Source organism: Prunus mume, linkage group LG3 (assembly GCF_029339155.1).
Source record: "Prunus mume cultivar Tortuosa linkage group LG3, ASM2933915v1, whole genome shotgun sequence".
NCBI lineage: Eukaryota > Viridiplantae > Streptophyta > Magnoliopsida > Rosales > Rosaceae > Prunus > Prunus mume.
Genome location: NC_142700.1, coordinates 19764379 through 19779100, shown reverse-complemented (window position 1 = coordinate 19779100; position 14722 = coordinate 19764379). Strand labels below are relative to the sequence as shown.

The 14722-nt window shown below is 37.4% G+C and overlaps 1 protein-coding gene across 2 annotated transcripts; it reads left to right on the top strand.

Annotated features, from left to right (window-relative positions):
* The first annotated feature begins 2721 nt into the window (after positions 1 to 2721).
* Positions 2722 to 11131, top strand: LOC103342737 ((-)-germacrene D synthase-like). Of its 2 annotated transcripts, none has more exons than XM_089049233.1 (7): positions 2722 to 2850; positions 3035 to 3314; positions 3398 to 3776; positions 3889 to 4107; positions 10040 to 10178; positions 10503 to 10748; positions 10838 to 11131. In XM_089049233.1, the coding sequence occupies exons 1-7, from the start codon at positions 2722 to 2724 to the stop codon at positions 11129 to 11131; spliced, it is 1686 nt and encodes a 561-aa protein (XP_088905359.1). The 2 variants fall into 2 exon arrangements, with proteins under 2 accessions (XP_088905359.1, XP_088905357.1); XM_089049231.1 differs by having other exon boundaries at positions 3395 to 3776.
* The last annotated feature ends 3591 nt before the right edge of the window (positions 11132 to 14722 follow it).

Here is a 14722-nt window from a genome sequence, read left to right as displayed (position 1 = left end):
GTAAGTATTGAATATTTAAGTGTTTTATATATATTTTCTATTTCGACCCTCCCAACTTTACAATTCTAACTCCGCCCCCGAGTGCAGTTGAAGACGACAAATGGTATCACCGTATCAAACCTTGTGACCCTGCTAATTAATGAGTTCGCATCTTTTCACGGTATCCAACCATTTTTAATGGAGTTCACGGTTTGCAACATAGAAAATGTATAAAAAAATATATTCCACATAAAAAATATTTGGATCCATAATAAATAATGACCAAACAGAAATAAATAATGTATAAAAAAATTACAAGTAGACCAAAAATAAGGAGAACATAAAATATAAAAAAACATAAGCTATTATAATTATTTTACGGAAGTGTTGGCACTGGTGGACCTAGTAAGGCGTAAAGAGGTGCAGCTGCACTTCTTTTCGCCGAAAAAACCATTATAGGTGCTTCCAATTGCCCATTTACTCAACTGGTATATAGATTACCTTATTTCCATTTGCCCCTTTGCTCAACTGGTGTACAGATTAACTTATTTCCATTTTTAACATCATTTACTTAAGTTTACAATGTAAATAAGGAAGTACCCCCCATTTGTATTCAAATAAAAATACTAGAAAATCAAATTTCCACCAAATCAAAATATGAAAATTCGGTTTTAGTGCAAAATACGATTTAGGCTAAAAATGATGGCTCATTAAGTCAATATATACTTCATACTAAAATTCCATAAAATCAAGTTTTCTTATTTGATGTGTAAGGAATAACAGCCGCCAAAAATTATATTGAGAAAATGATTATTCCGAAAAACCATTTTTCATACTTAGTCAATATTGCATCTCCGCTAAAACATTTCTAGGTCCGTCAGTGTGTGTTGGTCTATTTGTAGCATGCGTGGCAGGTATGATTATTTTTGTTTTTTTAATGAGTGTTGCTATTTCACCCACCTGTCCTATTTTCTTACCCATCTAATCTTGTAAATTTTAAATGCTAATTTAACCTTTTATAAAAAGACTTCTAAGGACTTAAGGGAAAATCATTAAAACCAATTAAAAAAAATAAGAAAATGATTATAAAAAAAAGCTAACAGTGCGTTTGGATAAGGAAATTTTAAAGTACAAAGGATTTCATAAATGACCGAATTTAAAATGACGGAAATCAATATTCTAGAATTTGTAAAGTTTCTTGTTTGGGTGATGGATTTCAAACACGGAATTTAACCTTTATTTGTACGGTTATCTTTTTTAAAAACTCAATCTCTCTTGGAATTTTAGAAAGACTTTTTAGATAAAATTTAAAGTTGGGATTTATGATCTCCAAATTACATGTTTTTTTTCCCATGCAAAATTTCTAAATTTCTATGTTTTTTATTTATTTATCCAAATGCAGGAATTGGTTTATGTCAATTTAGAAATTTTGAGTTCTGTCAAAATCCAAAGCTTATTTCCCTCATCCAAACGCACCATAAAAAGATTATTAACAAATATCAAACCCCTTCCCTCACAACACGCATACCCCACCCTTCTCCATCTTCCTCCACCGCACGACAGCCATCTCCCCCACTTCCCCAAGCACCCACCTCTGTACTCTTTTTAATACCTTGGATGCATTAACATATAATACTCAAATCAGGCCATAAAATTATGGTAATTATGCGTTTTTCACATCCCTTTTTAATTATCTATATATGTAAAGCAAAAGGCAAATAATGGTAAAACATTCAAAATACCAGAAAACGCTCTTAGTTAATGTAAACATTAAGAATTGAAATTATTAATTAAATGAGGATGATATAGTAAATTCACACTTTTTCATATTAAAAAAATTAAAATTAAAAGAAAAATCAGATAATGTGTCTGACCTTGCTTAATCAGGCTGACCTGATTCATTTGACACTTCTACTTAATTAGTATGGGAACTATGGCTTTTATAATTAACTAGCCCATTGGCACATGTTCACGCATGTGTCAATTGGTTTTCTTTTTTATTTTTTATTTTATTTTAAGAATTAAGAAAAAATAACATGGGTAGTTATGTTCCATAAAAGTAGGATTTATTATCTGATTTTGTTTTTAATTCTAATTTTTTTAATATAAAAAAAATGTAAAATTATTATATTATCCTCATTTAATTAATAATTTTAATTCTTAATGTTTGAATTAACGAATGACATTTTCTAGTATTTTGAATGTTTCACCATTCTCTACCTTTGACATATTCATTAATTATTGGTGACAGGAAATATTTAACCAATCAACCCATCAAATGTTATTTTATTCTACTATTTTATACTTACGACACCTCATCAACTCATATATAGCAGCCCTTGATACATTAAAAAAAAAAAAAAGATTAACAAATAAAAATACCACTTCAGCAAACGTGGGTTAGACAGTTGACAATGAATCTGTCCCTTTACACTTGAGTTTGAATTCTCCTTCCGTAATTTAGATTAATCTAGAGTACTTTAGACTATTGCTTATGTATATAAATATATATATATATATATTAAAAAATGTCATTTGATTCAATTTTTATACATAAAATAAAATTATGGATTCATAGCAGCCCCAGGTACATTAAAAAAAAAAAGATTAAACAAAAAAACAGCAGCCCACTAATAGATGTTCCACTATAAATAGCACAATACAACACCTCTTCAACTCATAGCAGCCCTTGATACATTCAATTAAGAGCACATTGATCATTTCCTTGCACTTAGGAATAAAATGTCTGCTCAAGTTTTAGCTGCATCCCAAGCTCAAAGCCCGAATGCGACTCCTGATCATGTTAAGCGACGTTCAGCTAATTTCCCTCCCAGCACTTGGGGCGATTATTTTCTGTCATATGCTTCTGTGGTAGGAAATTAATTAATCCTAACAATTATTTATGGGCTAATAATACTCATCATGTGCTACAGATGCGTCGTATATTTTGAATATTTTATTATTATAAATTAATTTTGATTAATGGTTCAAACTTTCATGCACAATGAATGAAGGTCATACTTTTCTTAATGTCCTTTTCAATTTGTTTGTGTAGAAAACAGATATCAAAGCAGAGCAAGATGTCCAAGAATTGAAGGAAAAAGTGAAGGGGATGATAATGGCTCCAATGCTTAAAAATCCGTCAAAAAAATTGGAGTTAATTGATGAGATTCAGCGGTTTGGTGTCTCCCGCCATTTCGAAAATGAAGTTGAGGAAGTTTTGCAGCAAATTCACAAGAACTCTTACGGCGGTGATGAAGAAAATGATTTTGACCTTTTCACAACTGCTCTCCGTTTCCGGTTGCTTAGACAGCAAGGTTACAAGGTTTCATGCGGTCAGTCCTCTCTCCCTCTCTCTCTCTCTCTCTCTCTCTCTCTCTCTCTCTCTCTTATATGTTTTGTTTCATGCTGCTAGCAGACATGTTCAACAAGTTCAAGGACGAGGGCGGGAAATTTAAGGAAACGCTTGTGGATGATGTAGTAGGACTGTTGAGCTTGTACGAAGCCACACATCTTAGGATGCATGGAGAGGATTTACTCGATGAGGCGCTCACCTTCACCACAACTCATCTTGAGTCAGTGGAAGCGCACCGTTTAAGCCCCTTGCTTGCAAAACGAGTAACCCATGCCTTGTATCAACCATTCTGGAAGGGCTGCCAAAGGCCAGAAGCAAGGCGTTACTTGGCTATCTTCGAGGAGGAACCTCATCTGGCATATGAAACTCTCCTAACTTTGGCAAAGTTGGATTTCAACCTTGTGCAGCAAGTCCATCAGAAAGAACTAAGTGAAATTTCAAGGTTAATTAATACATACATACATACATACGTATATATATATATACACTGAATATATTAGTGTTCATCAATATACTAATTAAGTTATTATTATGTAATTAAATGATAAATTCAGGTGGTGGAAGGATTTGGACTTTGTAAACAAGCTTCCTTTTGCAAGAGACAGAGTAGTTGAGTGCTACTTTTGGGCTATGGGAACCGACTTTGAGCCCCAATATTGCTTTGCTAGGACATCATTAACCAAAGCTATTGCTGTGATAACCGCTATTGATGACATTTATGATGTGCATGGCACACAAGAGGAGCTAGAGCTCTTTACTGAAGCTGTTGAAAGGTTTATTGAAATCGAAACCCAATTAATTTATAAGTTGTTTAGATTAATCATTTATCCTCCTCTAAATATTGATTAAGTCATCACTATATCCAGGGGTGGTCTTGAGATTTTGAGGGCTCTGTGCGAAACTGATGTAGAACAGATGGCAGATTTAATCGCGGTTGAGCAAGAAAAGGGACGTGGTGAGTCGTTTGGCCTTTCAAAACTGCATTCGAAGTTCGAAGTTAATTCCAAATAAATTCTGTTTTTCCGTTTCGGAGTTACATAGTTAATTCCCAAAATAATTCTGTTTTTCCGTTTCGGAGTTACATAGTTAATTCCCAAAATAAATTCTGTTTTTCCGTTTCGGAGTTACATAGTTAATTCCCAAAATAAATTCTGTTTTTTTCAGTTTCGGAGTTACGTAGTTAAGTCTCCGAATTAATTCTGTTGTTCAGTTTTATTTGTAATAACTCCCCTAGCAGTTACAAGGGTTGAGAGTTGTGTATTTAGACGGGTTCGTCTAACGTTTTTTGGCAGTTCAGATTTTAATCAAATTAATCAAAGAGAGTTTCTCTTAATTTCTGGTGGATTCCAGTTTCCTTGTTACTCAAGGTTTTCGTTTGAAACCTTATTTGCTTGTGCTGCGTCAAGTGGTATCAGAGCGGGTCTCTCCCGTCTTGGTATTCTTGTCTTATCATGGGTGATCGTGAAGCTGATGTCCCAGCCCCAATTACTCGAGCGGATCTGGACGCTCAAAACCAACGGATCGACAACCTAACCACCCAATTTGGGGAGATGCGAGAATTGTTGTTGCAAGCTCTTGGTGGCAACCATAGGCGAGGAGGCAGGGATGACGAAAGAAGAGAAGGCAGGGATAATAATCGAAGAGAAGGTAGAGATGGCGAGAGAAGAGATAATAGGAGGCAACTTATTCCGGATAGTGAGTCAGAGTCAGAAGAAGAACTTGAAGAACCACCACCACCGGCTAATAATCCTCGTAATCGTAATCGTAATTACGAGAATTTTGGCGACTATCGGATTAAAGCAGAAATTCCTAACTTTTGGGGAAATCTGAAGATTGAAGACTTCTTGGATTGGCTTGTAGAAGTGGAGAGGTTTTTCGATATTATGGAGGTTCCTGAGCATAAGATGGTGAAGATGGTAGCTTTCCGTCTTAAAGCTACAGCGGCTGTTTGGTGGGATCAATTGCAAAATTTACGGCAGAGGCAAGGAAAGCAACGGGTTCGAACATGGCGGAAGATGAAGTCGCTTATGATGGAACGATTCTTGCCCACAGATTATGAGCAGATTCTTTACCGTATGTACCTAGGCTGTGCGCAAGGCACCCGTTCAGTTTCTGAATATACCGAAGAATTCATGCGTTTGGCAGAGCGAAACCATTTGACCGAGACTGACAACCAAAAGGTCGCGAGGTACAACAATGGGCTGAAGATTTCCATCCAGGAAAAAATTGGTATGCAGAATATATGGACTTTGCAGGAGGCGATTAACATGGCATTGAAGGCTGAATTGTTGGAGAAGGAGAAACGCCAACCCAACTTCCGCAGGAACACGACGGAAGCCTCTGAATATACTGCTGGTGCTTCTAGTGGCTTAGGAGATAAGGGGAAAGCACAGCAGCAGAATCTTGGAGGATCGACAAAACCAGCAACAGTTGGCCAAAACAAAAATTTCAACGAAGGTAGCAGCCGGAATTACAACAGAGGGCAGCCCCGAAACCATCCCAGAATCCGTATGCTAAGCCCATGACGGACATATGCTACCGTTGCCAAAAACCAGGGCATCGTTCTAATGTTTGTCCAGAGCGGAAGCAGGCCAACTTTATCGAAGAAGCCGATGAAGATGAGGAAAACGATGAAGTCGGGAAAGATGATTATGTAGGGGCTGAATTTGCAGTTGAGGAAGGAATGGAGAAGATTACCTTGGTTTTGCAGAGAGTTCTTTTGGCACCAAAGGAGGAAGGGCAGCGTCATAGTATTTTTCGTTCCCTCTGCTCAATTAAAAACAAGGTGTGTGATGTGATCGTCGACAATGGAAGTTGCGAGAATTTCGTGTCAAAGAAATTGGTGGAGTATTTGCAGTTATCTACGGAGCCTCATGTCAGCCCTTACTCACTAGGTTGGGTTAAAAAAGGCCCTTCGGTTCGTGTAGCTGAGACTTGCCGAGTGCCACTGTCAATTGGTAAGCATTACAGAGATGAAATATTATGTGATGTTATTGACATGGATGCATGCCATATTTTGTTAGGGCGACCTTGGCAATTTGATGTGGATGCAACTTTCAAGGGACGAGATAATGTAATTCTGTTCTCTTGGAACAACCGGAAAATTGCAATGGCAACCACACAGCCCGCAAAGCAATCTGTTGAGCCCAAGACGAGGAGTTCTAGTTTTCTAACCCTAATTCACAGCGAGCAGGAGTTGAACGAGGCTGTCAAAGAAGCGGAGTGTTTTTGTCCCTTGGTGTTGAAGGGGTTGTTGAAAATTGGCGGAGGAGAAGGTGACATTCCACAAGATGTGCAGCAGATTTTGAATCAATTTCAGGAACTACTTTCTGAAAATCTGCCAAACGAGCTGCCTCCTATGCGGGACATACAGCACCGAATTGACTTGGTGCCAGCTAGCCTTCCGAATCTGCCCCATTATCGGATGAGCCCCAAGGAGAATGACATCCTGAGAGAACAGATTGAAGAATTACTGCGGAAAGGATTTATCAGGGAGAGTTTGAGTCCCTGCGCAGTTCCTGTTTTGCTGGTTCCAAAGAAAGACAAAACTTGGCGAATGTGTGTTGATAGCCGGGCAATCAACAAGATAACAGTCAAGTACAGGTTTCCCATTCCACGGTTAGAAGATATGCTGGACGTTCTTAGCGGCTCAAGGGTGTTTTCTAAGATAGATTTGCGAAGCGGATACCACCAGATTCGCATACGACCTGGAGACGAATGGAAAACAGCGTTCAAGAGCAAGGACGGATTATTTGAATGGTTGGTGATGCCATTCGGATTGTCAAATGCACCTAGCACTTTCATGCGGCTCATGAATCAGGTTCTTCGACCATTCATTGGTTCTTTTGTCGTTGTTTATTTCGATGACATTTTAATTTATAGTACCACAAAAGAAGAACATCTTGTGCATTTGAGACAAGTTTTAGATGTGTTGAGAGAAAATAAGTTGTATGTGAACCTTAAAAAATGTACTTTCTGCACAAATAAGCTACTGTTCTTGGGTTTTGTTGTTGGTGAGAATGGTATCCAGGTAGATGACGAGAAGATCAAGGCAATCCTTGACTGGCCAGCTCCAAAGACAGTTTCAAGTTCAAGCTTCCATGGCTTGGCCACCTTTTACAGAAGATTTGTGAAGCATTTTAGCACCGTTGCTGCACCTATCACAGAATGTTTGAAGAAGGGCCGGTTCAGCTGGGGAGAGGAGCAAGAAAGAAGCTTTGCAGAAATAAAAGAAAAGCTTTGCACCGCACCGGTTCTAGCTCTTCCAAACTTTGAGAAAGTTTTCGAAGTTGAATGTGATGCCAGCGGTGTGGGAGTCGGAGCTGTGCTCTCACAAGACAAGCGGCCAATTGCGTTCTTTTCTGAAAAGTTGAAGCGATGCACGTCAAAAGTGGAGTACTTATGACCAAGAGTTCTATGCGGTTGTTCGAGCTTTGAAGCAATGGGAGCACTATCTTATCCAGAAGGAATTTGTTTTGTTTACAGATCATCAAGCGTTGAAGTATATTAACAGCCAGAAAAATATTGATAAAATGCATGCTAGATGGATGACTTTTTTGCAGAAATTTTCGTTCGTTATCAAGCATACTTCCGGCAAGACCAATCGTGTGGCAGATGCGCTGAGTAGGAGAGCTTCATTATTAGTCACGCTGACTCAAGAAGTTGTGGGGTTTGAATGTCCGAAGGAATTATATGCAGGTGACGATGATTTCCGGGAAATTTGGATTAAGTGCACTAATCAAGAGCCAATGGCAGATTACTTTCTCAATGAAGGTTATTTGTTCAAAGGCAACCAGTTGTGTATTCCAGTTTCTTCTTTGAGGGAGAAGCTCATTCGGGACTTGCATGGTGGAGGGTTAAGTGGCCACCTAGGCCGTGACAAAACAATTGCATTGTTGGAGGAGAGATTTTACTGGCCACAGCTCAAACGTGATGTTGGAACTATTGTGCGCAAGTGCTACATTTGTCAAACTTCGAAGGGGCAGGTACAAAACACTGGATTATATATGCCATTACCAGTTCCTAACGATATTTGGCAGGATCTTGCTATGGATTTTGTCCTTGGATTGCCTCGAACACAAAGGGGAGTGGACTCTGTATTTGTGGTGGTTGATCGGTTCTCAAAAATGGCGCATTTCATAGCCTGCAAAAAGACTGCCGATGCATCAAATATAGCCAAACTGTTTTTCAGGGAGGTTGTTCGCTTGCATGGGGTTCCTACATCCATTACATCTGATCGTGACACCAAGTTCTTGAGTCATTTTTGGATCACTTTGTGGAGACTGTTTGGGACTACTTTGAATCGTAGCAGCACTGCCCATCCCCAAACTGATGGCCAGACTGAGGTTACAAACCGGACATTGGGCAATATGGTGCGAAGCGTCTGTGGAGAGAAGCCGAAACAATGGGATTATGCATTACCGCAGGTGGAGTTTGCATACAACAGTGCAGTCCATAGCGCTACTGGGAAGTCTCCATTTTCCATTGTTTATACTGCTATACCTAACCATGTTGTAGATTTGGTGAAACTGCCTAGAGGCCAGCAAACCAGTATGGCAGCGAAAAATTTGGCTGAGGAAGTGGTAGCCGTTCGAGATGAAGTCAAGCAGAAACTTGAGCAAACAAATGCTAAGTACAAAGCTGCTGCGGATAGGCATCGACGTGTTAAAGTGTTTCAAGAAGGCGATTCTGTGATGATATTTCTGAGGAAGGAGAGGTTTCCAGTTGGCACTTACAGCAAGCTTAAACCGAAGAAATATGGTCCTTACAAAGTGCTCAAACGGATCAATGATAATGCCTATGTTATTGAGTTACCGGATTCCATGGGAATTTCCAATATTTTTAATGTTGCAGATTTATATGAGTTCCGTGAAGATGAGGTTCTTTATCCAGATCATAACTCGGGGTCGAGTTCTTGGAGGTGGAGAGGACTGATGTAGAACAGATGGCAGATTTAATCGCGGTTGAGCAAGAAAAGGGACGTGGTGAGTCGTTTGGCCTTTCAAAACTGCATTCGAAGTTCGAAGTTAATTCCAAATAAATTCTGTTTTTCCGTTTCGGAGTTACATAGTTAATTCCCAAAATAATTCTGTTTTTCCGTTTCGGAGTTACATAGTTAATTCCCAAAATAAATTCTGTTTTTCCGTTTCGGAGTTACATAGTTAATTCCCAAAATAAATTCTGTTTTTTTCAGTTTCGGAGTTACGTAGTTAAGTCTCCGAATTAATTCTGTTGTTCAGTTTTATTTGTAATAACTCCCTAGCAGTTACAAGGGTTGAGAGTTGTGTATTTAGACGGGTTCGTCTAACGTTTTTTGGCAGTTCAGATTTTAATCAAATTAATCAAAGAGAGTTTCTCTTAATTTCTGGTGGATTCCAGTTTCCTTGTTACTCAAGGTTTTCGTTTGAAACCTTATTTGCTTGTGCTGCGTCAGAAACTTAAGTCCTCACATATTCTAATATAAAAATACTATAAAATAAAATAAATTAGCAATTAGCATGTAATAACAAATACAAATCAAATTCATAAACTTTTTGATGTTTTCTTTTGATAAAGTTAAATATACTATTCGGTTAAAAAATAAAATAAAAAGTTCACGAGAAAGAAGAAGGAATGAATATTATATCCAGCAGTCAATTATCCTTCTTTAAACTAATTAAGTCATCACTAGTCTATATCTTATTATTAACTTATTTTAATCATCAGGTGGGACATTTCAGCTATGGATCAACTGCCAGAGTATATGAAAATCTGTTATGGAGCAATGTTGGATGTATGCACTGAAATCGAAGAAAAGCTTGGAAAAGAGGGAAATTTATATCGCCTCCACTATGAGAGAGAAGCAGTAAGCCTCATTAATATTTTTTAGATTACGTTGCAAGACCATAAATTAGTATTCTAGTTAATTTCCAAGTTTATATATGCACAAATAGTAGCTGATATCTTACATTTCTTTCGGTCGGGCTTCAGCCCTATTTAGACAGGTTCGACTGCTTGCCTGACTCGGTCCGATCCAAATAAAAATAAAAAAAGAGGCCAGGGAATATAAGTTTTTTTTTTCTTTTTCTTTTTAACTTTTTGGGTTGGATGCTTTTAATTCTAATAAAATATAAGTTCTCATGATGTTATTGCATAGAAAGTAATTAGAGATCGTGTCTTGATTTCGTAGATAAAATGTCATGTTAGAGGTTACTTTGATGAAGCCAAATGGCTCCACCAGAAATACACACCAACAATGGATGAATATATGGCAGTAGCACTGACTACATCCTACAAGATGCCATTAACCACGTCCTTCATTGGAATGGGAGATATTGCCACAAAAGAGTCCTTGGATTGGGTTCTCAGTGACCCTAAGATTGTGAACTCTTTATTAATACTTGGCAGACTCATGGGTGACATGAAGTCCCATAAGGTACGTATTAATATAAATGCAACCTTCCCTTTTTTATTTATTTCCCCATACCCCTATTAACCTTAAAATTCATGTCTATATTTACGTAGTTTGAACAAAAGAGAGGACATATTGCCTCAGCTGTGGAATGCTACATGAAAGAGTATGGTACCACAGAAGAAGAAACGATAATCGAACTCGAAAAACAAGTAAATAAGGCATGGAAGGACATAAATGAAGAGTGGATCAACCTCACCACCATCCCTATGCCACTACGATTGAGAATTCTGAATTTTGCACGTACCAATGAACTTCTGTACAAGCATGAAGATGGCTTTACTCACGCTGGAGTTGTGCTTAAGGATCTTCTGGTGTCTCTGTTTGTCAACCCTGTTCCCATATAGGCCTAAAATCAAATTTGGTCTTCTTGTCTTTGCTATAAAGAATAAGGTCTCCACAAGTCATGTCTTTGCTTTTTGGTTTTTAAAAATTAGTAATTTAGTTTGTTTTGGGTCATTTGTAGTCATGGGCTTTACTCAGAATAAGACTACACTATTTGTACTGTATTGACCCTTTGTTTGTCAGCCCATTTAGTACTAAGTGCCATATAAGATTAGTTTGCAATTGATGTTCTAAATAAAACAAAGTCGGGTTCGAGTCCATATTGTATCATTCAGTAGTTGTATTTTAATATTTCTACTCTTCTTTTTTTATTGTTAACAACAGGGAAAAAAAAGCGAAAAAACATGCCAAAAAACAAAAAAAGGAAACATGCCAAAAAAACAAGCTTTCTTCAATCAATCAAAAAAATTTGTAGTGTATGTTTTCACCCACTCAAAACAAAACAAAAAAAGTTCATGTCTTCTTCTTCCTCTTCTATTTTCTCAAATTAAAACATTAAAACTTTTATGAATTGGATTTAAGAGACGAAATTAAAATGAAAAGAAAGTCAGAACAGAAATATGGTTACTGTGGGATTTGGGGTGAGAGAGAGAGAGAGAGAGAGAGAGAGAGAGAGAGAGACGAAGTCTAAGAAGAGATTAGAGGGGAGTATATGAGGGTTTGGAAGGAATAACACGCACCGAACTTAAATTTGGTGAAAAGAAAGAACGGCACGCCAAAAAAAAGATTGGGGGAAAGTGGATTTCACGGCGTGCAAACAAAGTAAGTCGTTAATGGTAATAAAGCATTATTAACCAAAAAGCATGGCATGCATCTAAGCACGCCGTAATAAACGAAGGCAAAGATTCATTTATGGCATGCATTGCACGCCATAAAAACTAACCTTTAACGGCGCGCAACACATGCACGTTGTAAATACCGCATAGTAAATACTTAGTTTTCTTGTAGTGTGTGTTCCTTATTTAAGGCCATATAATAATAATAAATTCAAATTTCGGTCTTCCAAATCTATGTTTCTTGGTTATTCTTGGAACCATTAGGGTTATCGATGCTTAGATCTTGTTTCTAATTGTGTTTTTTTTTTATTGCATCATGTGTTATTTGATGAATTTTCTTTTCCATTTAACAAGGCCCAGTCTGCTCCTGCTGCAGACCATTCTTTGTTGTCAAACCCGCCTCTCATCCTCTCTAGCCCATGTTTCTCTTCCTGTAACCCACGCCTTCCAGTGTCATAGCCTCTGTCCAATCACCCTTCTCTAGAGCCTGACCCTCCCGCCCTCAGTAACACGAGTTGAATTCTGATGGCTTTATTCAGCGTTATAAGGCCCGCTTAGTGGCCAATGATTTTCATCAACAATTGGGCCTGGACTATGGTGAAACCGTTAGTCCCATTGTTAATCATTCTACTATTCGTTTTATCCTGGTTGTCTGTGTGTAGTTTGGTTGTGCCACTACACTTCCGTTGACCATAACTTCTTCGTTAAAACTCCGATTTGAGCCCACCACATGTCTATGAACTCGTATCGACAAGCTCTATGCAACGATACCATTCAATTCCCCAAATCCTACCGGATTAAATATATGGTTAAAATTGGGTCGGGGTGTCACACAACGCCGGTACTTACCCTCTTATAGAAGGTTTACTGAAGTAAGATGATAGTAAATGCATAACAAGTGACGTTGTAATTTATAAAAGTCGGTTCTCACCTAGTTAAAGACGTCTAAAGGAACTAGGATGACGATAGGTAGATAAATAATGGTGTTGTAAAGGCATACAACATCGGTTATCTCTCAATATCACGTGCAACCATCTCACTCTTTGAATCTCTTGTCACAACATGTGTTAGAAATGGGGGAGTAAGCCTATGAGCACCTGGCACGTGTCATTTCCCACTAATAAGATTTTTTTTTAAATTGTTTTTAATTTCTAATATTCATAATAAATTCAAAAAAAATCTTGAAAATAAACCGACAACTACTATGCACTCATTGAGAGATTATCTTCCCTTTAAAGCTTTGAAAAATGTAATTTTAGTTATAAAAATTACAAATGACAACAAAAGTCAAAATTGTTTGTAGACAAAGCACAATAGTACTTATACTTTCATAACATAACCCTAAGGTTTGTGATTCATTGGTAGCCATAAATATAAATATATGAAATACTGATTTTAGCCTTCTAATACAAAAAGCGTTGTCGTAAGGAGTCATAGCAATTTTCAATTTATTTTTTCTCTTTTTTTTGGGAAATTGATTTGGATAATCACAAAAGATAAACCATAATCAAATATACTCACTTCATAAATTTCAATCAGAAATACTCACTTTGTAGCATGAAAGTACCCAATTGCCCTCTATATAAATACAAATGTATTGACCCTAAACCCAATTTCTTCCAACTCCTCTCCTCTCTCACACTCTCCCAAATCTTGCTCAGCCATGACTTCATAGAAAACAGAGAGAGTAACAGCCATGACGACGTCGGTGGATTCTCCAAAGTCTGACCCGGACACTGAGCTCGTTACCAATCCAAACCTTAACCTAACCCTAATTCTTCAAACCCTCCCACCTCCTCCAATGGCCATGCTGTCTGCATTCTCATTTTGCAGGAGACTCTGCTGGCGGGGTATTCATGGGCTCCATTTTGCCGGAGAATCCTCTCTCTCTCTCTCTCTCTATATATATATATATATATATGTATGTATGTATACATGCGTATGGAGTGTTATGCTTTATTTTCTTAATTCTGGTGTTTCTAAATGGGAATTTGAGTGGTGCTGATATAGAATTTTCAGTGTGACAAAATATGAATTTCGTTAATAGTGTTTTGGGCCTTGCAAAAGGGAGTTAATTTTATTTTTCTGACTAACGAGCTCTTGGAGTTTTTGGTGGGGTTTGTTTAGTGTTGCTAATGGTTGAAGTATGCTAGTGTTTTGAGATGTGAAATTGTGGTTTTCTCTAATGGTTGAGGTATGCTAGTCTTTTGTATTTTTCAGTTCGTATCATGTGGGTTTTTGTTGAGTATTGATATAGTGATTCTTAATATGCTTTCGGAAATGTTTTCTGCTGAAATTCTTTATATGAAGTGTATGAATTTTGAATTCGAAAGTGTTGCATTTGCCTTATCGAAACCTGATATGGATGCAAATAGGTCTTGTTGTGATTGATTTTGTAATTTATCAGAACATGGGAAAGCTGAAAATAGGCATCTTCATGAGATGCTTGACCAAAATTTGAAGTATTGCAAGAGCATTAAATAGACCTCCCCTGATATGTACTGCTTTAGAAAATTTTGGGTGTTCTGTTCACTATTGCCTTCTTTAGGAAGCTTATAAATTACATGTGGAGCTTCTTGAGTCAGACAGTTCCACATTGCCCCATTTTTTGGCCAAACCACTATCTGATGATTTTTTTAATGGTTCTTTTTTGTTCCTAATCATGTTTCGGTAATATCACTTTGTACAATGATAGTTACTTTTCTTCAATCTTATCGAATTGGAAATGCAATTGTTTTTTTAGTTTCATTGTTCTGTGTATTACTGTTATGGATGTTGTAGCTGTATCTGGTTTTGTATGGCTGTTATGGATATTGT